This window comes from Chamaea fasciata, unplaced genomic scaffold (assembly GCF_029207755.1).
Source record: "Chamaea fasciata isolate MVZ Bird 193981 ecotype frontalis unplaced genomic scaffold, bChaFas1.0.hap1 SCAF_6, whole genome shotgun sequence".
Lineage (NCBI taxonomy): Eukaryota > Metazoa > Chordata > Aves > Passeriformes > Sylviidae > Chamaea > Chamaea fasciata.
In genome coordinates this window covers 1,105,832-1,133,475 of record NW_027094091.1, presented here as the reverse complement: position 1 = coordinate 1,133,475, position 27,644 = coordinate 1,105,832, and the positions used below count along the sequence as shown (strand labels likewise).

Genomic DNA, 27,644 nt, shown 5'->3' with positions numbered 1-27,644 from the left:
GACATCACAGGGTGGAAAATTTAAAATTTAAGGGTTTAGAATGTAGTGACAGGTAAAAAGCAAGGTGGAGGGCTTAGGGCAGAGGCTGAGCTCTTCTTTCTCACCTTCTCCTCCACGGCTCCGGGTGGGATTTTGTAACCGGGTAGAAAAATCCGCATTGCGGGCCACGGGTGGGTGGTCGTTGGGTTAGAAGCAGAAATAATTCGGGTGTCATTTCTTAATTGGACATAAATAGAGACGGAGACGGAGCCGTTTTCTACCTCGTCAGCCGGAACTCACAGCTTGTGAGACCGTAACAGGGATGAGAATTAATGAACATCTGAGTCTGAGCACGAAAATCCATCCCCTGAGCATTTAATCCCGGCTCTGACAGAGGAAAAGAGGATTAAGAACGCACGGGCGAGGAAGGATCCGACGCCAGAGTGACCAGCTCTCCTCAGGAGGGGAAAAGAATAACTCCCAACGAGGGGAAAAGCAGGAGGAGCCCCTGAGGAGGATGAAGGGCAGGTCCAGAGGGAGGAGGAAGGAAAACGCAGGGAGAACACAAATCCTCTCCTTTCTCCTCAGGGCTGGGGGGTTTCGGCTCCCAGAGACCCGAAAAGATCCCGGAATGGGGAAGTTCCCACTGGATGATGTGAGGTCAAAGCATCCCTGGATCCCCGTCCCAGGCAGGAGCCTCAGCTCTGCCGTGAAAATCATGGAAAAAATCCCATTTGCATCTTCACTGCTGTGTTCTCCCCTGGAAGAACAGGGGGAGATTAAAAAAATAAAAAAGGAAATAAAACTGGATAAACTCGTCAATAAACCTCCCGCTCTGAGCACATCCAGCACCAGCTGCTCCCTCTGTCCGGGGAGAGAAGCCGTGTCCCAGCAGCCCTTCCCCAGCGTGGGTTGTGCCCCTTTGTGAGGCAATAATCCATAAAAAAATGATCCAAACAGAAAATTCCGGACAAAGGGATGCTGGGAACATCAGGAAAGTCAAAAAAAAAAAAAAAAACAAGTGGAAGGTCTGGAACTGGCGTCAGGGAAAAATCCCAGCACAAATCCAGGGGGGGAGGAGAAAAGGGGATGGAGAGCAGCCCCGGGAGAGGGATTTGGGATGTTTGTGGATGAGGCTGGGATGGCCCAGCCCAGATCCCAAAGGAAAGGTGGGAATTGTGTCCCCTGTGGGCCCCGAGGTGATTCCCCACCTGCAGAGCCGCCCCAGCTCCCGGATCCAAACTTCAGGAGGAGCTGGAGCTGCTGCAGCAAATCCTGGAGCTGCTCTGGAGCCAGGCTGGGAGAGCTGGGAATGTTCCCCTGGAGAAGGGAAAACTCCAGGGAATGCTCAGAGTCCCCAAAGGGGCTCCAGGAGAGCTGGAGAGGGGCTGGGGCCAAGGCCTGGAGGGACAGGACACAGGGAATGGCTTCCCACTGGGAAAGGGGACATTGGGCTGGGATCTTGGACAGCAATTCCCAAAGAATCCCTGGATCCCTGGCAGTGTCCAAGGCCAGGTGGGATGGATTTGGAAAAACCTGGGATGGGGGAAAGTCACCCTAAACATGGATGGGCTGGGATGGGAATGGGAATGGGATGGGTCAAGGACTGTTTCCCACGGCTCCTCCTGCCTTGGGGGTGGGACACGGGGAATCATGGATGGGACACAGGGAATAACGGGTGGGACATTGACAATCACAGGTGAGACACTGACAATCACAGGTGGGACACAGGGAACAAACCACAGGTGAGACACGGAAAACAACCACAGGTGGGACACAGGGAATGGCAGGTGGGACACAGGGAACAAACCACAGGTGAGACACGGAAAACAACCACAGGTGGGACACAGGGAATGGCGGGTGGGACACAGGGCCGGTGTCCCCCCCAGGGCCACCCAGCCCCTCTGCTCCCCGTGGGACACCGGCAGCCACCAGGAGCCCTCGGGAGACCCCCGGAGATGTCCCCAAAGACCTCCCCCGGGCCAGGAGCAGTGACCGCAGCCAGGGCCACCCTCCCTCACCCTGCGTCCCCCGCAGGTGGCCGCGCCCCAGGCCAGGCTGGCCCAGGAGGTGACGCGGGCCACGCGTGACGCCGGCACGGGCCGCCGGCCGTTCCCACCGCCAGCAGCACCCCCGGCCCCCGCCACACCCCACGTGTCCCCAAGGCCAGGACACCGCGGGGACGTCCACGGCCAGGCCGGGGGACGACGTGGAGCCGGCCCAGCGCAGGGTCAGGGTGGCCAGGCTGACCACAGGATCCTGGAGGGGCTGGACGGGGACTGGGAGTCCCAGGAGCACGGGGACAACTCGGGTGGGAGACGCCTCTGAGGTCACCAGGGCCAGCTGGACCAAACTCCAGCCAGGGACACGGCCAGAACCTCCTGGGACACGGCCAGAACCTCCTGGGACACGGCCACACCCTCCTGGGACACCTCTACCACTCTGAGGGACCTCATTGTGGATGGGACACCAAAAGAGGAACCAGGGCCACCTCCAGCTCCTCCTGGGACATCTCCACTGCTCTGAGGGACCTTCTCACCATGAATGGGGCACCAAAAGGGGTGAAGCTGAGGAGGCAGAGCCAGACCCCGACCTCAGGACAAACTGAAATACAGGAATTCCCATGGAAATTCCCAGGAAAACCCCTTTTCTCCCCCCCGCCCCGGGAGGATGATCCACCTCATGGGACAGGCTGCCCAGAGAAGCTGTGGAGCTCCATCCCAACGGGACACAGGCCTGGGAAACCCCTGTAGCTCCGTGGTGATCTCCAGAGGTTCCCTCCATCCATGAGAGATGTGAGGATGGGGACACCTTCCCTACGGAGCTCCTGGATGTGCCACACAACCACGGAACCCTGAGGACCACCCAGCTCCACCCTCTGCCCCGGGACACCTTCCATCATCCAAAGCTTCTCCAAGCCCCTGGTGATCTCCAGAGGTTCCCTCCATCCATGGTGGGGCTGTGAGGATGAGGACACCTTCCCCATGGAGCTCCTGGATGTGCCCCAGAACCACGGAACCTTGGCTCCAACCAAGGAACCACGGCTTGGGTTGGAAGGAACCCTGAGGACCTCCCAGCTCCACCCCCTGCCCCGGGACACCTTCCATCCTCCAAAGCTTCTCCGAGCCCCTGTAGCTCCGTGGTGATCTCCAGAGGTTCCCTCCATCCTCACATCTCTCATGGACGGAGGGAACCTCTGGAGATCACCACGGAGCTACAGGGGCTCGGAGAAACTTTGGATAGTGGAAGGTGGATAACCTCTGGAGAACCTTCCCTACGGAGCTCCTGGATGTGTCCCACAACCACGGAACCGTGAGGACCTCCCAGCTCCACCCCCTGCCACGGAACACCTTCCATCATCCAAAGCTTCTCCAAGCCCCTGGAGTCCAACCTGGCTCTGAGCACTTCCAGGCTCCAGGAAGAAAAGGAGGACGAACCTTCCCACCCCAACACCACCTGTGGAAAACCCGTCCTGGAGCATCCCAATAAAGAGTTTTTTTGGGGTTTTGTGGTTTTTTTCCTAACCCAGATCCGCCCTTGTCCTTTGGTCAATCACCCGAAACCGTGACGAGATGCAACAGGAGCAGCAGCTTTTGAATCCCGAAGGATTTCAAATCCCACGAACCCCCACACCGCGAGCGCGGAGTCGGGAGAGGGGATGGAAGGGCAGAGCCGAACGCCCGCTCCCCACACGGCCCCCGCGGGGCTGCCAGGAGATGATTACCCCACCAAAAAAAAAAGGAGATCAGAAGTGCCTCCCCACCCCAAGACCTCCAGCTCCAAACTTCAAACCATGAAAGAGCCGCTCGAAGCCCCGTGGGATTCCAAAGGATCCACGGAAAAACCTCGTAAAAAAAACAAAAAACAAACAACCATCCCATGTTTCGGGTACAGAGATTTTGGAGCTTTTCCATACAACACGACCCCAAAAAACCCTTTTGGAGCGTTCCCATCCCCTTTTCCATACAACACGATCCCAAAAAACCCTTTTGGAGCGTTCCCATCCCCTTTTCCATACAACACGATCCCAAAAAACCCTTTTGGAGCGTTCCCATCCCCTTTTCCATACAACACGACCCCAAAAAACCCTTTTGGAGCGTTCCCATCCCCTTTTCCATACAACACGATCCCAAAAAACCCTTTTGGAGCGTTCCCATCCCCTTTTCCATACAACACGACCCCAAAAAACCCTTTTGGAGCGTTCCCATCCCCTTTTCCATACAACACGATCCCAAAAAACCCCTTTGGAGCGTTCCCATCCCCTTTTCCATACAACACGATCCCAAAAAACCCTTTTGGGGCTTTTCCATCTCCTTTTCCATACAACATGACCCCAAAAAACCCCTTCGGAGCGTTCCCATCCCCTTTTCCATACAACACGACCCCAAAAAACCCCTTTGGAGCGTTCCCATCCCCTTTTCCATACAACATGACCCCAAAAAACCCCTTTGGAGCGTTCCCATCCCCTTTTCCATACAACACGATCCCAAAAAACCCTTTTGGGGCTTTTCCATCTCCTTTTCCATACAACACGACCCCAAAAAACCCCTTTGGAGCGTTCCCATCCCCTTTTCCATACAACACGATCCCAAAAAACCCTTTTGGGGCTTTTCCATCTCCTTTTCCATACAACATGACCCCAAAAATCCCCTTTGGAGCTTTCCCACCCCCTTTTCCATACAACACAACCCCAAAAATCCCCTTTGGAGCTTTCCCACCCCCTTTTCCATACAACACAACCCCAAAAATCCCCTTTGGAGCGTTCCCATCCCGTTTCCTTACAACATGACCCCTATAAACTCCGTTTTTATTTTAATTTTCTTTTTCTTGGATTCTGATGTTGTTTTCTTCCAAGAATTCCTTGGATTCAGTAACTTCACCCCCTTCGGAGTTTTCCCATCCCCTTTTCCATACAACATGACTCCCATAAACCCCTTTTTTTTATTTGTAATTCTTTTTTCTTGGATTCTGATGTTGTTTTCTTCCAAGAATTCCTTGGATTCAGTAACTTCATTATTCCATGGAAATGGGAGAGTTTTGGGCAGGAATTGGTTGGATTCTGACGCTCTTTGCTCCAAGAAAAGTGAATTTTTTTCAGAGGGAATGGGAGAATTTTGGGAAGGAATTGGTTGGATTCTGATACCATTTTCTCCAAGGATTCTTTGGATTCATGAACCTCATCCATCCATGGAAATGGGAGAATTTTGGGCAGGAATCACTTGGACTCTGATGCCTCTTTCTCCAAGAATTCCCATTTGCCCGCCAGTAATTCCACTACTCCGTGGAAACTGGGGAGTTTTGGGGCGGAATTCCTCAGAAATAAATAATTTCTGAGGAATTCCAGAAACGGAGTTTGTTTTTTTGAAGGAAAATGGTTCCTCAGAGCTGCCCCAGAGAGCTCCTGTTTCCATTGGCTGCCTCCTGGGAATTCGGAGTGCGTTGATTTTTTTTAAAACATTAATTGAGAAGGGAAAGCAGATGAGCTGTGGAGCCCATCCTCCAACTTTTTGGGATTCTTCCAGCAGCATCCGAGCCTTGGATCTCCTGATCCATGGAACTTGTGGGGTCTCATCCCTTTTTAGGCACCTTTGGAACTCATCCTCCAACTTCTAAATTTGGGGATGTTTCCAGCAGCATCCAAACCTTCAATGTGCCATTCCAGGGAATTTATGGAGTTTCTTCCGTTTTTCCAGGGCCTTTGGAACTCTCTCTCTAACTCTGGATTTCAGGGACGCATCTGAGCCTTGGCTGTGCCATTCCACAGAACCTGTGGAGCCTGCATCCATTTTTCCAGAGCCTTTGGAGCTCATCCTTAAACTCTGGATTTCAGGGCTGCATCCCAGCCTTGAATCTCCTGATCCAAGGAACTTGTGGAGCCTCATCCATTTCTCGGGACCTTCGGAACTCGCACTCAGACTCTGGATTTCAGGGATGTTTCCAGGCCTTGACTGTGCCATTCCAAGGAACCTGCATCCCTTTTCCTGGGCCTTGGGAGCTCATCCTCTGAATTTTAATTTTGGGGATGCACCCGAGCCTTGAATCTCCTGATCCAAGGAACATGTGGAGTCTCATCCGTTTCTAGGGACCTTCGGAGCTCATCCTCCAACCCTGGATTCTTCCAGCAGCATCCAGGCCTTGACTGTGCCATTCCGTAGAACCTGTGGATTCTCATCCCTTTTTAGGGACCTTCGGAGCTCACCCTCCAACTCTGGATTTCAGGGATGCATCCGAGCCTTGAATTTCCTGATCCATAGAACCTGTGGACTCTCATCCCTTTTTAGGGACCTTCGGAGCTCACCCTCCAACTCTGGAGTTCAGGGAGGCTTCCAGGCCTTGACCGTGCCATTCCAAGGAACCCGCATCCCTTTTCTAGGATCTTTGGAGCCCGGGAGCTGTCATGGGGCTCTTCCCTTGTGGTTGGACAACCCAAACCCCAGGCAGGAGATGAAAGGAGCTCCGTTTTTCCAGCTTCCCTCCCTTTCCCAAGCCTGGAGCGGGAATTGTTTCCCAGTTCCCGGCATCTCCAGCCCATCCACGGGGGTTTGCTGAGGGAAAAGAACTGCCAGAAACCCCTAAAAAACCCTATAAAACATCTTTTTGTGCCCCTCGTCTGTTCGTAATCAGGTCATTCGGCCGCGCTGCCGTGAGATTTTCTTGGGAATGGGAAATTTCCCCTCCCCAAAACGGGTGGCTGTGTTTATCTTGGAGGGATATCCCAGCTCTCCAGGCGGGGCTGGGAGCTGGAGCAGGAGTTTGTCCTTTGGGAATGACGAGGGAGCTGAAAGGATTTGGGGAGGGGCTGAAAGTGCCACCTTATTGGGGGAAGCCTCAGGGAGGAAAAGGGATCGTGGAAACGGGATTGGGAATGCCATTGGAGGGGCTGCAGTGCCTCGGGTTAGCACGAGGGAGTGGATTTGATATGGATTTAATATGGGTTTGATAAGGGTTTGATATGGATTTGAGATGGGCTTGATATGGGTTTGATATGAGTTTGATATGGATTTGATATGGGTTTGATATGGGTGTGATATGGGTTTGATATGAGTTTGATATGGGTTTAATATGGGTTTGATATGGGTTTGATATGGGTTTGATATGAGTTTGATATGAGTTTGATATGGGTTTGATATGAGTTTGATATGGGTTTAATATGGGTTTGATATGGGTTTGATATGGATTTGATATGGGTTTGATATGGGTGTGATATGGGTTTGATATGAGTTTGATATGGGTTTAATATGGGTTTGATATGGGTTTGATATGGGTTTGATATGGGTTTGATATGAGTTTGATATGGGTTTAATATGGGTTTGATATGGGTTTGATATGGGTGTGATATGGGTTTGATATGGATTTGATATGGGTTTGAGATGGTTTGATACAGGTTTGATATGGGTTTGATATGGATTTAATATGGGTTTGATATGGGTTTGATATGGGTTTGATATGGATTTGATATGGGTTTGATATGGATTTGATATGGATTTGATATGGGTTTGATACGCATTTGATATGGATTTGATATGGGTTTGATATGCATTTGATATGGGTTTGATATGGATTTGATATGGGTTTGATATGGTTTGATATGGGTTTGATATGGATTTGATATGGATTTAATGTGGGTTTAATATGGGTTTACCTTGGATTTAATACGGGTTTATTATGGATTTAAATTGGATTTAAATTGGATTTGATATGGATTTAATTCGGATTCAATGTGGCCCTAATTTGGATTTATTCTGGGTCTGATGGTGCGATTGCCCACAAAGGTGTTCTGAGGAGGGTCAGCGGCTCCTGCTCGTGGATGGAGCAGTTTTTAAACATTCCAAAGGGTTCATTCCATGGATTTCAAGGCCAAGACACGGAATTGCTGTGCTTCACATAACAGAAATGGGATTTTTTGTTGTCTTGCTGCTTCGCTTTTCAATCAGAAACAGGGATTGCTCCTCAGAAACGTGTCAGGGGAAGCAGCAGATCCCTGGGATGGAGCTGGGTGGGATTGTCCCCTTCTGGAGGTGGGAACGGTGCAGGGGGCCGGGTCCTGGTGTCCCTACAAGGTCCTGACAGGGGGGAACAAGGGATGGGGTGAGAGGGAAACGACCAGGGGGAGGTTTAGGGTGAATTTTGGGAAAATCCCTTGGTGGGAAGGGTTTTCCAGCAGTCCCCATCCCTGCAGGGGGGTGGCCCTGGCAGGGCTGGGCACGGGTGGATTCAGTCCCGCAGGGTTTTTCCAACCTCAGGGATTCCCTGGAGAGGCCCTGGGAAAGGGATGAGACTCCAAAGGTTCTGTGGAATGGCACAGGCAAGGCTTGGAAGCCTCCCTGAAATTCATGGTTGGAGAGAGAGCTCCAAAGGACCTGGAAAAGGGATGAGTTCCTTGGAATGGCAGATTCAGGGCTTGGGTGCTGCTGGAAACATTCCCAAATTTAGAAGTCGGAGGATGAATTCCAAAGGTCCCTAAAAAGGGCTGAGGCTCCACAGATTCCTTGGAATGTCAGATTTAGGGCTCGGATGCACCCCCAGAATTAAAATTTGGAGGGAGAGCTCCAAAGGCCCTGGAAAAACGGAAGAAGCTCCACAAATTCCTTGGAATGGCAGATTTAGGGCTCGGATGCACCCCCAGAATTAAAATTTGGAGGGAGAGCTCCAAAGGCCCTGGAAAAACGGAAGAAGCTCCACAGATTCCTTGGAATGGCAGATTTAGGGCTCGGATGCACCCCCAGAATTAAAATTTGGAGGGAGAGCTCCAAAGGCCCTGGAAAAACGGAAGCAGCTCCACAGATTTCTTGGAATGGCAGGTTTAGGGCTCGGATGCACCCCCAGAATTAAAATTTGGAGGGAGAGCTCCAAAGGCCCTGGAAAAACGGAAGCAGCTCCACAGATTTCTTGGAATGGCAGGTTTAGGGCTCGGATGCATCCCCCATAAAGTAAAATTTGTTGGGTGAGCTCCCAGCGGGAGCAGCTCTGTCCCCGCCCTGACACTGCTCCCATTCCTCCCGTTCATTCCCAGGAACGGCGACGAGCAGAAATCCCAGCAGAGCTCTAGGGAAAGGAGTTTCAGAGAGCCAGGAGCAGCAGGAAAAATGAATTAAAAAAAAAAAAAAATCCCCTGAGCAGCAAATTGCCCTTTATCTGACCTGGGCCCGAATCCTGGGCCTGGCTTTTCTAGGTGGAACAATGTCAGAGATCCTGCAAAGCATCCAGGGCACGGCCCCGGCCGTGTCAGACGGAAGGATCATAATGTAATAGTTTCCCCCCAAACTCCCAATATTTGTCATTTACAATAGCCTTATCTCAGAGCTTTTGGCCCGCAGTTTTAAAGCAAAAAAAAAAAAAAGGAAAAAAAATGGGCCCACGTTGAATAAACATCGAGATATTTATTATTTTTTTAGTGAAACCGACCTTCCAGTCACCTCGGGGTTTTTTTTTTTTTTTTTGTGTTTTTTTTTTTTTTTTTTATGGCCGCGCCGCTTATAAATTCCCGAAGGATTATTTGCAAACTCTTCCCCCCGCCACCCCGCTCCTATCTGGCAGCCTTATCAGCTGGGGGCAGGAGTTCACGTATTGTACCGGGGGGGGTCAGCCCGCGGTCACGGGCTTCCAGAGGGGGCCGAGGCACCTGTAAATCCTGCAAAACCCTTCCCTCGGCAACCGAGGCGAAGGACAACATCCAACAGGCGCGGAGGCTTTTCCAGGAAACGCTGAACTTTTGGCAGGAAGGGCAGAGCGAGGGGGGAAAGAAAGTGAAGGAAGGTCGGGCGGGGGTTAATTGAGAGCCGGACCTTGGCGTGGCGGCGGGGCCGGACTGGACGGGGATGTTTGATGGGATTGTTCGTCCCCATTCCTTTCCTGCCGAGGGAAAGGGCGGCCCGAGGGTGGGATCTGTGCAGGTCTGGGACAAAAAAAATTCCCAGATTCTTTAGGGTGTCTCCGTCCCAAACCGGTCTGGGATTCTGTGAATGATTTAAGGAGAATTTTAGGATCAGTTGGCCAAGGTCTGGTTTGAGCTGATCCTGAGCCTTAAGCCCAGCCCGGGTTCTGCTCAGCCTTTTCAGGCTGTCCTGGGATGTTTGATGGGATTGTTCATCCCAATTCCTTTCCTGTTGAGGAAGGGGCTGCCCAAGGGTGGGAAGAGTTGGGATTTGTGCAGGTCTGGGATAAAAAATCCCAGATTCCTTAGGGTGTCTCCATCCCAAACCAGTGAAAGGTTTAAGGAGAGGGATCAGCAGCAAATCCAGGGATTTCAGGGTCAGTTGGTCAAAGCCTGGCTTAGTTTAGGCTGATCCTGAGCCTTAAGCCCAGCCCAAGTTCTGTTCAGCCTTTTCAGGCTCTTGTGGGATTTTTTTATGGGATTGTTCATCCCAATTCCTTTCCTGTTGAGGAAGGGGCTGCCCGAGGGTGGGAAGAGTTGGGATTTGTGCAGGTCTGGGATAAAAAATCCCAGATTCTTTAGGGTGTCTCCATCCCAAACCGGTCTGGGATTCTGTGAATGATTTAAGGAGAATTTTAGGATGAGTTGGCCAAGGTCTGGTTTGAGCTGACCCTGAGCCCAAAGCCCAGCCCGGGTTCTGCTCAGCCTTTTCAGGCTGTCCTGGGATGTTTGATGGGATTGTTCATCCCAATTCCTTTCCTGCCAAGGGAAAGGGCTGCCCGAGGGTGGGAAGAGTTGGGATTTGTGCAGATCTGGGACAAAAAATCCCAGATTCTTTAGGGTGTCTCCATCCCAAACCAGTGAAAGGTTTAAGGAGAGGGATCAGCAGCAAATCCAGGGATTTCAGGGTCAGTTGGTCAAAGCCTGGCTTAGTTTGGTCTGACCCTGAGCCCAAAGCCCAGCCCAAGTTCTGTTCAGCCATTTCAGGCTCTCCTGGGATGTTTGATGGGATTGTTCATCCCAATTCCTTTCCTGCTGAGGAAGGCGCTGCCTGATGGAGAGATGGGAGTGGGGAAGGTCGGGATCTCTGCAGATCTGGCACAAAAAAATCCCAGATTCCTTAGGGTGCCCCCATCCCAAACCAGTGAGAGCCAGGAGGAGCTGTGGGAAAATGACAACGTTCTGCTGTAAAGACCAAACCCCAGAAGCGTGCGATTCCGCCATCGATGGGCTGATCTTTTCATGTTGCCTCTGACCAAAGTCTGCGCAATGCTGGCTCTGCTTTGATCAATATCCAAAATAAATGAGGAAAGGTGAGGCCTGGGCCAGCTGGTTTTATCTGCAGGAGCATCTGAGCAGCTGGTGGGTGCCTTGGATTTTATTTCCAGGCCAAGACACGGGACGGCTTCGCTTTACATAACACGGAAAAACAAAACAAAACAGCAGCAACAACAACCGAAAAAAAAAAAAAAAATGAAAAGCAGTTTTGTGTTTCATGTCTCCCGTAAGCTGCAGCGAGGCAGAAAGCAAAGAGTGAACCCAAAGCAGAAAGGAATGAGAAAATAATAGTAATAATAATAATAATAATAATAATAATAATAATAATAATAATAATAAAAGCTCAAGGCAGAGTGGGCTGCGCTGAAGGTTCTCCCTCCCCCCCAAAAAATTAAAAGTTGTCTGGGAGGCAGCTAAAAGGTGATTTAAGTCCCTTAAACTCCTCCCTGAGCGGGGCTGGTGCCTGTTTGGTGCTCATTTCGGCTCTGCCTCGGCGGGGTGGGTTTTTTTTTAAGCTTCGTGCTAATTGCTTCCCAATTACTTTGAGGTTCTTCACATGTTCCTGAAGACACCGGGATTGACACTCCCAGCTCTTTGATCCCCAGCTACAAAGGGGTCATCTTAGGGGAAAAAGAACAAGTGTCCAAAAAAAAAAAAAAAAGGCAAAACAGAGGCAACAAGGCAGAAAGAAAAAAGGGGGAGCGTGGTTCTGAGGTAAAAAAAAAAACAAAAACACCAAAAAACCCGAAAACCAGCCAGAAAAACTGGAGCTGGTGAAGGATTTCTGGAGGATCCAGAGGAGGATAATTTAGATAAATGGGAGCTGACGGGGATTTGCCATAAATTTGTCCTATCTCGCCACTGACATTTTTATCTGTGCCGCCTCTCCCCCGAGCCCTGGTGCGTTGCTTTGATGCACAAAATGCATTAAAAAGGTTAAAAAAAAAAAAGAAAGAAAGAAAGGGACTGTACAGTTAATAATAACCCCCCCCTATTTCACTGACAACATGACACGTAGGAATATCTCGTCAGGGTGGACAGTCTGTGTCCATGGGGAGCAGCAGCTCTCCTCGGGAATTTCAGGGAAGGACGAGTTTTGTATCTCTTAGTTGGCAGGAGAAACCAGGTTTTTCTTTAGGAATTATGGCTGGAAATCACGAGGTTTCTGCTCAGGGCTCCCTGGGCTCCAGGTGAGCCCGTGGAACTCCCACCTCGGATGGCCACGCGGAGCAGATTCCATTGGAACGGGGGTTCTGGGCTTAACTGTGTTTAATCCCTCTCACAAGCGCGTTGCTGGTGCTGCTGCCTGCCAGAATTCTCCTTTCCCTGCTTTTTTTTTCTTTTGGGATGGGATCGGGCTCAGCTCCTCGGTGGGGCTGGGACTCTGCTCCCTCCCCACCCTCCGAGGGGCTCAGCATCCCCACCACAAACATTTAAAGTTCTCCTTTCAAGGCACAAGGGAGGCTCTCCGGGGAACCACAGCTCCAACGCTGTGAGAGCCACCCAGCCTTGCCTCCATGAAACCAAACCTTTATTTTGTTTTATTTTATTTTCCCCCCCTCTCTTTGTAGCACCACTTGTTCCTTTAATTCCGCAGCTCAGCCACGGAAACTCGGCGGCTCTTCTGTCGCAGAGTTCGAGCTCGTCAAGTTTTCCTCGAGAACTCAAAGAAAAACTTTGTTCTTTTGTTGGTGGGGGAAAAAAACCCAAACTTCCCTGTCCTGAATCTCTCCTTGTTCATCTCAGGCACTTTGCAGCCCTGTCCCCGTGTCTTGCGTTTCAGAGTTCGAGCTCATCAAGTTTTCCTTGAGAACTCAAAGAAAACTCAGTTTTTTTGGTGGTTGGAGGGAAAGATTGGGGGAAAAAAAACCCTTCCCTGTCCTGAATCTCTGGTGGCTCCTTGCTCATCTCAGGCACTTTGCAGCCTTGTCCCCGTGTCTTCTATTTCAGAGTTCCAGCTTTTCTTTGAGTTCTCAAGGAAAACTTGACAAACTTAATTTTTTTGGTGGTGGGGAGAAAAAAAAAAAATAACCAAACCCTTTCCCTGTCCTGAACCTCTCCTTGCTCATCTCAGGCACTTTGCAGCCCTGTCCCCGTGTCTTCTGTTTCAGAGTTCGAGCTCATCAAGTTTTCCTCAAGAACTCAAAGAAAAACTTAATTTTTTTGGTGGTGGGGAGAAAAAACAAACCAACCAAACCAAACCCTTCCCTGTCCTGTCTCCTTGTTCATCTCAGGCGCTTTGCAGCCCTGTCCCCGTGGCCGTGTCCTGGCATTTCTCAGCGCCTGCTGCCTGTGCTGGGGAGATAGCTGTAAACAGAGCTCTGAGATCACAGGGGAAAGGACTGGGGGAAAAACCACTTTGTGCGCGGCATCGATAAGGGCCACAGGAAAAGCCATTTCGGTGTCAGTGACCCGCGATAACCGCCCCTCGTCCTACGTGCTGATGGAGCCTGGCCAGCTCGCCTGGGCCTGGTGGCAGCAAACGGGGGGGGTTTGAACTTTGGGAATTGTCACTTTTTAACCCCGTGACCTCCTTCAAAAAAAAAAAAAAAAAGCTCACGGGACACAAAAAAAAAAAAAAAAAAAAAAAGCGCTTGGCTGCGATCAAAGGAAATCAGCGTTCAGCTCGGGGCCGGCCCGGGAGGATCACAGGGCTCCAGATATTCCACTGGAAAAGGGGAGGGAAAATACAAATCAAAATAAAACCCAACAAAACCCTGACCCGGAGAGGTTTTCCTGCGCTGGCCCGGATGCAGAGAGCTCGTTCAGCGGAGGGGAGGAGGGCAGCAGAGCTTTCCCAGGGCTGGCACGGCCGTGGGGAATGTCCTGGGAGGTTGGGGTTGGGGTTGGTTTCATCCCCGGTTCCCTCAATCCCACGTTTTTCTCCAACTCTGTTCGTCCTGACCGGGGGAAATCCATGGAATGTCTTCTGTGGTTCATGGGATCGTTCCCTAGGAAGGGACGTCTGGAAATGGGCAGTGATTTCAGAAGATCCTAAATAGGGTTAAAGAAACCTCCTGTCCCCGAAGGGGCTCCAGGAGAGCTGGAGAGGGGCTGGGGCCAAGGCCTGGAGGGACAGGACACAGGGAATGGCTTCCCACTGGGAAAGGGGACATTGGGCTGGGATCTTGGGAATTAGCAATTCCTGCCTGGGAGGGTGGGCAGGGGCTGGGCTGGAATTCCCAGATTTCCCTGGATCCCTGGGAATGCCCAAGGCCAGGCTGGATCCACCTGGGATGGTGGGAGGTGTCCCTGCCCATGGAATGGGGCTGGAAGAGCTTTAAGGTCGCTTCCCACCCAAACCATTCCATGATTCCATGGAAGCAGCTCTGAGATCAGCCCAGGCTGTTCAGGGCGGTGTTGAAAACCTCCAAAACTCCAGAACCTCTCTGGGAACTTGTCCTGCCCTGTCCTTGTCCCCTGGGCTGGCCCTGCTGGGACACCTCCAGTGCTGGGGCAGCTCTGGAGAGCCCTGGAGGGGCTGGAGCGTGTCCAGGGAAGGGAAGGGAGCTGGGAAAGGGCTGGAGAATTCCTGAGGGAGCTGAGAAAAGGCTGGAGAATTCCTGAGGGAGCTGGGAAAGGGGCTGGAGAATTCCTGAGGGAGCTGAGAAAAGGCTGGAGAATTCCTGAGGAGCTGGGAAAGGGGCTGGAGAATTCCTAAGGGAGCTGGGAAAGGGGCTCAGCCTGGAGAAAAGGAGGCTCAGGGGGGACCTGGTGGCTCTGCACAAGTCCCTGAAAGTTTGGAGCCAGGTGGGAGTTGGGATCTGATCCCAGGGAATAACAGGATAAGAGGGAACGGCCTCAGGCTGGGCCAGGGGAGGCTCAGGGTGGACAGCAGCAGGAATTTCCCCATGGAAAGGGCGCTCAGGCCTTGGCAGTGCCCAGGGAGGTTTGGGGTCCCCATCCCTGGGGGATTTCACAGCCCTGTGGATGATGTGGCACTTTGGGGACAGGGGACAGTGGTGGCCCTGGCAGCGCTGGGGGAGTATTTGGACCCAATGATCTTAAAGGTCTTTTCCAGCCTTAAGAATTCCATGATTTTGTGACTTTGCCCCCCTGGTTTGGAGTCACTGAGGAGCTCCTGGGAGTTGCTCTGTGTCTCCTCCAGCTCACGGCCACCGGAGTGGGGCTGAACTTGGCCCTGCCCCGCCCTGCCCTGGTCCCCACTTGTCACCAGCTCCATTGATCCCAACCCTCTGGAATTCACCACCCCACTAATTATTTCTCCCTCATCCACAATATTCCCATCCCTCATCCCAATTATTGTTTATCTCATCCATACAGGGACGTCCTCCTGGGTTTTTTTCCCCACTCCCCTTCTCCTCCGTTCTCCTGGAATTCCGTCCCAGGAGAGAACTCAGCTGAAAGTTCTGGAATTCCTCCCATCATGTTCTTTTTTTCCAGCCTTTACTGCTACATTTCACTGGTTTCCGAGGGGTTGGTTTTGGTTTTTTGGGTTTTTTTTAAGGAATTTTAGGATTTTCTGGATGCAGGGAGCTCCGAGGCCGTTGGGATTTTATCGGGAACGTTCACCTTGTTGAGGCTCCAGCTGAACCACCCCCGAATTCCAGCCCTGGCACTGTGCAGGCGTGGGAAGGCTCTTCCCTCCCAAGATTTGCCGTTTCCTGCCCTTCGGGGCTCAGGAGGGTCCCAGGAATGTTTGGAAAAACGCCTCAGCGGCCCCACGGGCCTCCGCGGCGGTGTCCAGAAAAGGGAGATATCTCAAAAAAAACACAACAAGCGATAGCGGGGGGAAGTGAAGCGATTGGGAAGGAATTTCCCCGGAGAACGTTGGTGCTCTGAGGGGAAAACTGGGCTCAGCACGGAGGGAAAATCTGAATTCCCACCCTCTTCTCGTCCTCGGGTTAAGGATTCAAACCACGGCGGAACGGTTTGGGTTGGGAAGGACCTTAAATCGCTGAGAAAACGTCGGAATTGGGGGGGGGGCACCTGGGAAATCTGGTCCGAGTCTCCTCGGAATTCGCTGAATTTGAAGTAAAATCAGGAATCTCGGAGCCTTTTTCCGGGTGAATTTTGAGGAGCTCCAAGGCTGGAGGCTGCGCAGCCTCTCTGTGCCCCTGCCCCAACGTTCGGCCGCCCTCTGTGGAATTCTTTTTCCCTGTTCCATTAATTTTAATTCCTCCTCCTGCGTTTTGTCCCACGCTTTGCTGTGTTTTTTTCCAAGGGGATCTTGGAATCTGGGATTGGATCTGCTTCCTCAGCCTCCTCCTTCCTCTCCTTTCCCCACCTGTCCCATTCCTGCTGGGCTGATGCTGATTTTCCACGTTCAGGGCTGGTTTCGGCTCCTAGAAATGAACAAAAGTCTCCCTCTGCGCCACGTTTAAAGACCCAAAATCCAACTCTGGTGAGCAGATCCGGTTTTCCCTGATTTTCCCGATTTTCCCTAAAATTTGAGGTTTTGGATTGGCTGGCATTGGACTGGGCTGATGCTCATTTTCCACGTTCAGGGCTGGTTTCGGCTCCTAGAAATGAACAGAAGTCTCCCTCTGCGCCACGTTTAAAGACCCAAAATCCAACTCTGGTGAGCAGATCCGGTTTTCCCTGATTTTCCCGATTTTCCCTAAAATTTGAGGTTTTGGATTGGCTGGCATTGGACTGGGCTGGTGCTGATTTTCCACGTTCAGGGCTGGTTTCGGCTCCTAGAAATGAACAAAAGTCTCCCTCTGCGCCACGTTTAAGGACCCAAAATCCAACTCTGGTGAGCAGATCCGGTTTTCCCTGATTTTCCCGATTTTCCCTAAAATTTGGGGTTTTGGATTGGCTGGCATTGGACTGGGCTGGTGCTGATTTTCCACGTTCAGGGCTTGTTTCGGCTCCTAGAAATGAACAAAAGTCTCCCTCTGCCCCACGTTTAAGGACCCAAAATCCAACTCTGGTGAGCAGATCCGGTTTTCCCTGATTTCCCCTAAAATTTGAGGTCTGGCCCAGGCTGGCTTTGGCTCCAGCTGTGGGAATCATGGGAAAAGGAAAGGAATGGAAGGGACATGGATGGAAGCAAAGCTGGGAGAATCAGCCTGGCCCTGCCCCTCCACCCACCAATAAACCCCGGCCAGTTCTCCCGGGCAGCCCAGAAACTCCAGGCTTCAGTTCAGTTTTTGGGGAAGAGTGTTTCCTATTTTATTTTTTTTTTTGGGAGAGTGTTTTTATTTTATTTTTTTTGGAAAGGTGTTTCTATCTTTTTATTGGGAAGGTGTTTTTATTGGATTTTTTGGGATTTTTTTTCTGTTTTGTTTTATTTTTTGGGAGGGTGTTTTTATTTGATTTTATTTTTTGGCAGGGTGTTTTTATCTTATTTTTTGGGGAGGTTGTTTTTATTTTATTTTACGTGAGGATTGTTTTAATTTTTTGGAACTTTTTTTTTTTGGAAAGGATGTTTTTATCTTTTTATTGGGAAGGTGTTTTTATTTGATTTTTTGGGTTTTTAGGTTTGTTTTGTTTTATTTTTTGGGAGGGTGTTTTGTTTTATTTTTTGGCACGGTGTTTTTATTTTATTTTTAGGGGAGAGTGTTTTTATTTTTTGGGAGGGTGGTTTTATTTTATTTTTTTGGCAGGGTGTTTTTATCTTATTTTTTGGGGAGCGTGTTTTTATCTTTTTTTTGGGGGAGGTTGTTTTTATTTTTTGTGAGGATTGTTTTATTTTATTTTTTGGAAGGTTGTTGTTATTTTATTTTTTGGGGAGGATATTTTTATTTTATTTTTTTGGGGAGGGTGTTTTTGTTTGATTTTATTTTTTTGGGAGAGTGTTTTTATTTGATTTTATATTTTGGCAGGGTATTTTTATTTTATTTTATTTTGGTTTTGGCAGGGGGTGTTTTTATTTTATTTTATTTTATTTTATTTTATTTTATTTTATTTTATTTTATTTTTTGGCAGGGTGTTTTTCTTTTATTTTTTGTGAGGATAATTTTATTTTATTTTTTGTGAGGAATTTTTTATTTTATTTTTTGGGCGGTTGTTTTTATTTTATTTTATTTCTTGGGAGGGTGTTTTTATTTTATTTTATTTCATTTTTTGTGAGGAATTTTATTTTATTTTTGGGGAGGGTATTTTATTTTATTTTATTTTATTTTATTTTATTTTATTTTATTTTATTTTATTTTATTTTACTTTTTGCCTGGGTGTTTCTGGGGCGCTCTGGAGCTGTAAATCCCCACTCCCCCCCTGCTCCATCCCTCTCCAGCAGGGCTCGGAGCCCAGCTGCAGCCTCTCTTTTCCTGCCCTTTATGTTCCTCATCCTAAAGCCCCATAAGCACCGGGAGCTGGGAAATGATTCCCATCCTGTTTGCAATAAATCCCTGGGTTTTATGAAGGGGACACGGATTTCTCCACGTGTTTACAAATATTTGTGCAGGAAAATAAAAAAAAGAAAAAAAAGAAGGAAAAAAGGGGTGAGCAACGTCCAGGAACGGGCTTGTGACGCATTTTCCCCCCGTTCCAGAGTCCTTTGTTCAGGAAAACCTGGAAAAGGAAAATAAGCCAGGCTGGCTCTGCACAATGGACAAAAACACTCTGAATTCCGGGAGCAGCGGGAATGGGAGAAGAAAATAAAAAAAATTAAAAATCCTCCCGTTTCAATGGAATAACGGAGTTAATGAATCCGAAGGATTCTTGGAAGAAAACGACGTCAGGATCCGACCGATTCTGGTCCCAAATTCTCCCGTTCCCGCTGAATAATTCGTTTTCCTTGGAGCAAAGAGTGGGAGAATCCAACCAATTTCACCCCAAAACTCTCCCGTTTCCATGGAATAATGGAACTAATGGAACCAAAGAGGAATTGGTGGAGAAAACAATATTAGAACCCAACCAATTCCTGCCCAAAACTCTCCCATTTCCATGGAACAATGGAATTACTGCATCCAAGAGGAATTCTTGGATAAAACAATGTCAGAATCCATCCGATTCCTGCCCAAAATTCTCCCATTCCACTGAATAATTCATTTTCCTTGGAGCAAACAGCGCCAGAATCCAACCAATTCTTCCCCAAACTCTCCCATTTCAATGGAATAATGAAGTTAGTGAATCCAAAGAATTCTTGGGAGAAAACATCAGAATCCAACCAATTCCTTCCCAAAATCCTCCCATCCCCACAGAAAAATTCATTTTCCTTGGAGCAAAGAGTATCAGAATCCAAACAATCCCTGCCCAAAATTCTCCCATTTCAAAGGAATAACAGTTACTGAATCCAAGGAATTCTTGGAAGAAAACAACATCAGAATCCAACCAATTCCTGGCCAAAATTCTCCCATTTCCACAGAAAAATTCGTTTTCCTTGGAGTAAACAGCATCAGAATCCAACCAATTCCTGCCCCAAACTCTTCCATTTGAATGGAATAATGGAATTACTGCATCCAAAGAAGAATTCCTGGAGAAAACAATTTCAGAATCCAACCGATTCCTGCCCAAAATTCTCCCGTTCCCACAGAAGAATTCATTTTCCTTGGAGCAAAGAGTGTCAGAATCCAAAAAATCCCTGCCCAAAACTCGCCCATTTTCAGGGAATAACGAAGTCACTGCATCCCCAAAAGAATTCTTGGAAGAAAACAACATCAGAATCCAACCAATTCCTTCCCAAAATTCTCCACTTTCAAAGGAATAACGGAATTACTGGATCCAAAGAAGAATTCTTGGAGAAAACAATTTCAGAATCCAACCGATTCCTGCCCAAAATTCTCCCATTCCCACAGAATAACGCAATTATTGCATCCAAAGAGGAATTCTTGGAGCAAAGAGCACCAGAATCCAACCAATTCCTGCCCAAAATTCTCCCATTCCCACAGAAAAATTCATTTTCCTTGGAGCAAACAGCGCCAGAATCCAACCAACTCCTTCTCAAAACTCCTCAATTTCCATGTAATAATGGAATTAATGGATCCAAAGAGGAATTCTTGGAAGGAAACATCAGAATCCAACCAATTCCTGCCCAAGATTCTCCCTTTCCCACGGAATAATTCATTTTTCTTGTAGCAAAGAGTGTCAGAATCCAAACAATTCCACCCCAAACCTCTCCCATTTCAAAGGAATAATGGAATTACTGCATCCAAAGAGGAATTATTGAAGAAAACAACATCAGAATCCAACCAGTTCCTGCCCAAAACTCTCCCGTTCCCACTGAATAATTCATTTTTCTTGGAGCAAAGTGTCAGAATCCAAACAATTCCACCCCAAAACTCTCCCATTTCCAAGGAATGATGGAATTAATGGATCTAAAGAGGAATTCTTGGAGAAAACAGCACCAGAATCCAACCAACTCCTTGCTAAAACTCCTCCATTTCCAAGGAATGCCGGAATTAATGGATCCAAAGAGGAATTTTTTTGGTGTGAAATCAAACAACTAAGAAATAAACGTGTGAAGAATTCCGGTTTGGGAGGGCTGGAGGAAATTCCCTTTTGCATTTCCGTGCCCTGCACGCCGAGGTTTTTCCCCAAAAAAATCCATCCACCCATCCCTGGAATTCCCCCCCAAAAAAGAATTCCCCAAAATTTTCCAAAAGCCGGAAAATCCCGGATTTCACTCACCAGGACGGAGTAGATGTGGAGGCAGCGATAGACCGGGGAGAAATCCACCAAAATCCTGGGCTCCAGGCACCTGAAAACGGGGAGGAAATCCATGAAAAACGTGGGGAAACGCACCAAAATTCCACGGATAAATCAGTAAAACAGCAAAAAATTTAATTATGGGTGAGCGGAGCATTAAAATATCAAAGAGAGACAAGAGGAATCCTAAAAAAAAATCACATTTAAATACGTTTGAACCCCCAAAAATCCCATCCAGGTGAGCCTAATTCATAAAAATTTCATTTATAAATAATTAAAACTGCAAGACTTTAATTGAGGGTGAGCGGAGCAATAAAATATCACAGAGAGACAAACGAAATCCTAAAAAAGTCAAATTTAAATACGTTTTTCACTGCAAAAAATCACATTTAGGTGATTGAAACTCTAAAAAAAATCAAATTTAAATGAGTGGAGCTCCAAAAAATCCCATCCAGGTGAGCGTAACTCACAAAAATTTCATTTTTAAAGAAGTAAAACTGCAAGAAATTTAATTATGGGTGAGGGGAGCACTAAAATATCACAGAGAGACAAATGAAATCCTAAAAAAAAATCATATTTAAATACATTTATCACTAAAAAAAAAATGTTTAGGTGAGTGAAACTCTAAAAAAAACTCATATAAATTAATACCACCCTAAAAAAATCACATTTAGGTGAACGAAACTATTAAAAAAATCACATTTAAATCAGTGTAACTCCAAAAAAAAAAATCACATTTAGGTGAGCGTAGATCTAAAAATTTATATATAACTAAATTCCACCCTAAAAAAATCACATTTAGGTGAAAATAACTCTGAAAAATTCAAATATAACTGAATTCCACTCTAAAGAAATCACATTTAGGTGAATGAAATGATAAAAAAAATCGCATCTAAATCACTGTAACTCCAAAAAAAAAAAAAAACCCAAACAAATTTAGGTGAGTGTAGATCTAAAAAAAATCAAATATATATAATTCCACTATAAAAAAATCACATTTAAATGAATATAACTCTGAAAAATTTAAATATAACTGAATTCCACTCTAAAAAAAATCTCATTGAGGTGAACGAAACTATTAAAAAATCACATTTAAATCAGTGTAACTCCAAAAAAATCACATTTTGGTGAAAATAACTCTAAAAAAAATCACATTTGAATAAGTTTATCCCTCCAAAACATCATTTCCAGGTGAGAGCAGCTCCGACCCCTGGCAGGTTCAGGGCAAAGCCGAAATTCCAGGTGTGGAAAAATCTGATTTAATTCCCGGGATTTCCCCCAGATATCCTGGGTTTTTTGGAGGGTAGGCAGCAGGGAAAAAAAATTGTCCTTTAAGGTCGGTTTTGTTCCATTGAAATCCCACAAGGGATCCTGGCACCGTCCCTGCCCCTCCTCATGGAACAAAAAATGGGGGAAAAATCCAAAAAAAAGGGAAAAAAAAAGGAAAAAAAAAGGCGAAAAAAAGGGGGAAAACAGGGGAAAAAGGAAAAAAAAAGGTTAAAAAAGGCAAAAAAAAAATGGAAAAAAGGCGGAAAAAGGGGGAAAAAGGCGAAAAAAGGTGAAAAAAGGGAAAAAAAAAGGAAAAAAGGCGGAAAAAAGGGGAAAAAGGCGAAAAAAGGGAAAAAATGGTGAAAAAGGGAAAAGGCGGAAAAAAGGGGAAAAAGGCGAAAAAAGGGAAAAAAGGGGGAAAAAATGGGAAAAAGGTGGAAAAAAGGGGGAAAAGGCAAAAAAAGGTAAAAAAAGGGGGGAAAAAAAGGGAAAAAGGTGAAAAAAGGGAAAAAAGGAAAAGAAAAAAAAGGGAAAAAGGTGAAAAAAAGGGGAAAAACCCCAAGTCATTCTTTGGATTTCATGTTCAATTTGCTTCAAAGCTCCAGTCGGGATTAATTTTTTTTAATTCTGGTTTTTTCTCCCCCCTGGGGAAGAGGGCAAGGAAGAGAATTTGGGATGGGTGTGGGATCGGAGAGGGGGAAATCTGCATTTTGTGTCCTGTGGAGGTGTTTGTTCTCTCTGCACTCCTTGGCTTGGGCTGAAAGCTCCAGAATCCCCAAGATCCCATAAAAAGGGAAAAGGGGAAAGGGAAAAAGGAAAAGGGGAAAAGTGGAAAGGGGAAAAGGAAAAAGGGAAAGGGAAAAAGGAAAAGAGGAAAAGTGGAAAGGGAAAAAAGAAAAGGGGAAAAGTGGAAAGGGGAAATGGGAAAAGTGGAAAGGGAAAAAGGAAAAGGGGAAAAGTGGAAAGGGAAAAAGAAAAGGGGAAAGGGGAAAGGGAAAAGGGAAAAAAGAAAAGGGAAAAGGGGAAAGGGAAAGGGGAAAAAGAAAGGGAAAAGCATTCCAGGATTCCCTGATCCCAGCTGAACCCAGGGCTCTGAACAAGGGTTACATCCCTCTCACAAAAAGAAAACCTTTTCCAAGTTTTCCAAGAGTTGGACACCCGCACACACTTCCAGAGTCCATCCCAATTTTCTCCTGCATTCCCACCTATTCCATTCCCCATTCCCATCTTCCCAAACTCCCTGAGCAGCTCCCAAATCCCCATCCCAGCCCGTCAGGAGCTTTTCCCTCCCTTTATCCCTGCGGAATTAGGAGCCCATCAGCCTCCCATCACTAAAACATTCAACAGAGGAATCATCCAGGCTTAGAAATCCTGAGAAAAAAAAAAACCAAACTCCAGGAGATCCCTGGAGCGAGCTGCCCCCCACCCACGAGAGGGTTTTTAGGGAGGAGGGATCTGTCATCTCTCCACACCCTCTTGAAATTTCCAGGGAATTTCAATCCAGCATCAAAAGGATTTTGCTCCACTCCCATCCAAGACTCCAACTGGAGAAATTGTGCTGATAAAGACCAGGGGAAAAAAAAATAAAATCGGGATTTGGCTAAAGGAAGTTTGACTCCACTCAGAGAAATTCGTTCAAAGCAACGATTTCAGGCTCTGATTGTGCGGGGGGAAAAAAAAACCAAAACTTCCGAGCCCACACACAGGCTGAGGAAAAATCGGCTGGGCCAGTCCGCACTGCTCCCAACTCCAGAATTCCTGCAGAATTCCTGAGCCAGGAACAGCAGATCCGAGTCCTGTCCACGGGGGAAGTTTGTTGGAAAAATGAAGAAAAGCCTCCCAAAACTCTGCTGGGGTTTCGTGCAGGGGGGATGAAGATGACATTAAAATTATTTTATGATACATTATAAAAGATGAAATAATGATTTTTAAATTATGGGTTTTTTTCTAGAATTAATATTATTTAATAATACAGCAATTACGATTTTATAATCTTTTTTTAAGAAAAAAACCCAAAACAGATCAGCTCTTCTGCACACGCAGCTTTGCAAAAGAAGAAATGGTCATTCAATTATTCCAGATCTTCCCAGAATATCCAATGTGGCGCTTGGAATACATGGAATACATGGGATATATGGGATTCCATCCAGCAGAAGGACGTGGAGCTGCTGCAGGGCTGGAGCCAGGCTGGGAGAGCTGGGAATGTTCCCCTGGAGAAGGGAAAAATCCCGGGAATGCTCAGAGTCCCCAGAGGGGCTCCAGGAGAGCTGGAGAGGGACTGGGGCCAAGGCCTGGAGGGACAGGACACAGGGAATGGCTTCCCACTGGGAAAGGGGAGGGTTTTGTGGAATATTTGGAAGGAATTCCTGGCTGGGCTGGAATTCCCACATCTGCTGGGGCTGCCCCTGGATCCCTGGGAATGCCCAAGGCCGGGTTGGATCCACTGGGACGGTGGGAGGTGTCCCTGCCCATGGATGGGGTGGGATTGAGGAATTGCTGATTTTAAGGTCCTTTCATTCCCAACCCATTCCATGATTCCATGAAATTCCCCCTCTGCCTGGATGGACCCATTGCACGGTTGCCCCGTCTCATATCCACAAATTTCTCGGCTATTCCAACATTCACACACGTGTAAAAACTTCACCTCCAGCGCCGAAGAAGCGCCTGCATTTCCCCACCCAGAGCCGCACCCCCAGTGCTCCCAAGAATCCATAAATCCCGGATTTTTGGGAGGCACTGGCGGCTCCCCTGCCATCCCCCCACCCTCCAGCCCAACCCCGGGGGGTTTTTTTTCTGCCTCTCGGTTTCCCCAGAACAAAGGATTCATTCATCTCCCTCCCCAAAACTTCCCACTCCGCACGGCATCAGCCTCCCGATCTCATTCCCAAATCCTGCAGCAGGCACGTTCCAGGAGCTGGGAGGGCTCCGGGAACATCCAAACCCCTCCTGCCAGTGGGCTCAGACGATTCCTGCAGCGCTTTTAACCCCCTGCAGGGCCGAGTTTTCCATGGAAATGGGCGGCCCTGGCTGCCACCAGCACAGGCACGGCCCAGAGCTTAGGGGAGCCTTTGGAAAATTCGGGATACCAGAGTTAATTTCGGATAGGAGGGTTAGTTTGGGATAGGAGGGTTAATTCAGGATATGAAGGTTAATTTGGGACATTGAGGGTTAATTTGGGACACGAGGGTTAATTTGGGATACCAGAGTTAATTTGGGACATGAGGGTTAATTCAGGATATGAGGGTTAATCTGGGATACCAGGGTCAATTTGGGATATTGAGGGTTAATTTGGGATACAAGGATTAATTTGGGATACGAGGGTTGATTTTGGACATTGAGGGTAAATTTGGGATATGAGGACTAATTTGGGATACGAGGGTTAATTCAGGATATGAAGGTTAATTTGGGATATTGAGGGTTAATTTGGGACACGAGGATTAATTTGGGACACGAGGGTTAATTTGGGACACGAGGGTTAATTTGGGGTACGAGGGTTAATTTGGGATACCAAGATTAATGAGGAATACGAGGGTTAATTCAGGATACCAGGGTTAATTGGGAATACGAGGGTTAATTCAGGATACCAAGGTTAATTCGGGACACGAGGGTTAATTTTGGATATGAGGGTTAATTCGGGATATTGAGGGTTAATTCCGGATGTGAAGGTTAATTTGGGACATTGAGGGTTACCTGGGGATATCCGGGTTAATTTGGGATATGAGGGTTAATTTTCAGGATACCAGGGTTAATTTGGGATATTGAGGATTAATTTGGGATTCCAGGGGTCGGATCTCGGATCCTTGGTGGGCTCCGGTGTAAAAGCAGGACACGAGCACAGCTCCTGTCCCTCAGTGAGGGTGAAAACCCTCCAGACCGCAACACCAGGAATTCCAGAGGACCCAAACCCAGCGATCTGGGAACCTCCCAAATGGAATCCATGGATCGGCTGGGCCAGAGGGACACGGGACACAAACATTCCAGGAATTGTCCCTCAAACTCCCCTGCAGCCACCAGCTCCAATCCAGCTTTGGAGTCCTCAGGAAAAGGATCTGGAGCTGCTGGAGAGAGCCGCGGGGACATCCAGGAGCTGCTCCCAGGGCTGGAGCCAGGCTGGGAGAGCTGGGAATGTTCACCGGGAGAAGGGAAAGCTCCAGGGAGAGCTCAGAGTCCTCCCTGAGCCTCCTTTTCTCCAGGCTCAGCCCCTTTCCCAGCTCCCTCAGGAATTCTCCAGCCCCTTTCCCAGCTCCCTCGGGAATTCTCCAGCCCTTTCCCAGCTCCCTCGAGAATTCTCCAGCCCTTTCCCAGCTTCCTTCCCTTCCCTCCAGGTCTTTCTTGTCCTTCCGAGCCCAAAATTGGAACGGCTCCATTTCCACTTGAGAGATTTTTTCGGTTAATAAATAAATAAATAAATAAATATTCTTTCCAAAAAAGGACAAAAATTCCCAGGAGGATTCACTCTGGAAAGGAAAAGGACCCAGGGCAGGGCTGGAGCTGTTCCAGGGCAGGTTCTGGATTTCAGGGAAAGGCTCCTCATCCAGAGGGTGCTGGCCCTGCCCAGGGAATGGGCACGTTCCCAACTCTGCCAGAGCTCCAGGAGAGTTTGGATACCACTCCAGGAGTGCCCAGGGTGGGATTTTGGGGGGTCTGTGCAGGGAATGGGGTTGGATGGATGATCCCTGTGGATCCCTTTCCATTCAGGATATTCCCTGACTCTCCAAGGAGAATTCCCTGAATTCCCTGATTCTCCAAGGAAGGAACACGGGGAACCCAAAGCTGATCAAGAATAAACCGCTCCCTTCTCCCTCTGGGGCTGATGGGAGAAGGGGCCATGGAATCTGCTCCATGGGATCCTCTCCATGGGATCTGCTCCATGGGATCTCCCCCATGGGATCTACTGCAAGGGATCTGCTCCATGGGATCTCCCCCATGGGATCTACTGCATGGGATCTGCTCCATGGGTTCTGCTCCATGGGATCTGCTCCATGGGATCTCCCCCATGGGATCTACTGCATGGGATCTGCTCCATGGGATCTCCTCCATGGGATCTGCTCCATGGGATCTCCCCCATGGGATCTACTGCATGGGATCTGCTCCATGGGATCTCCCCCATGAGATCTACTCCATGGGATCTGCTCCATGGGTTCTGCTCCATGGGTTCTTCTCCATGGGATATGCTTCATGGGATCTCCTCCATGGGATCTGCCCCATGGGATCCTCTCCATGGGATCTGCTCCATGGGGTCTGCTCCACTGGATCTATTCCATGGGATCTTCTCTATGGGATCTGCTCCATGGAGTCTCCTCCATGGGATCTCCTCCATGGATCTCCTCCCTGGGATCTCCTCAATGGGATCCTCTCCATGAGGTCTCCTCCATGGGATCTCCTCCATGGATCTGCTCCCTGGGATCTCCTCAATGGGATCCTCTCCATGAGGTCTCCTCCATGGGATCTCCTCCATGGATCTGCTCCATGAGGTCTCCTCCATGGGGGCTCCTCTATGGCATCTCCTCCATGGGATCTCCTCCAGGACACCCGGCCAGGTGCCCCCGGGGCTCCCGTGGCCGCTGCCCCTCCCCCACTGCTCTCCACCACCAGGGACAGCGGCCACTGCCCACCCCGGGACCGGGCTGGACGGGGACAGCCCCTCCCGCAGGGTCACCTCCTGTGAGGCCACCAGAGTGCCACCACA

General features: G+C 48.5%; 1 protein-coding gene across 1 annotated transcript in view; it reads right to left on the bottom strand.

Moving 5' to 3' along the window:
* Nucleotides 1-27,644, bottom strand: part of EXOC6B (exocyst complex component 6B) — a 235,023-nt gene that overhangs the window by 77,696 nt on the left and 129,683 nt on the right. Inside the window, 2 exon segments of the mRNA XM_066185120.1 lie at nucleotides 20,669-20,719; nucleotides 20,721-20,738. Coding sequence (XP_066041217.1) covers nucleotides 20,669-20,719; nucleotides 20,721-20,738 — 69 coding nt within the window.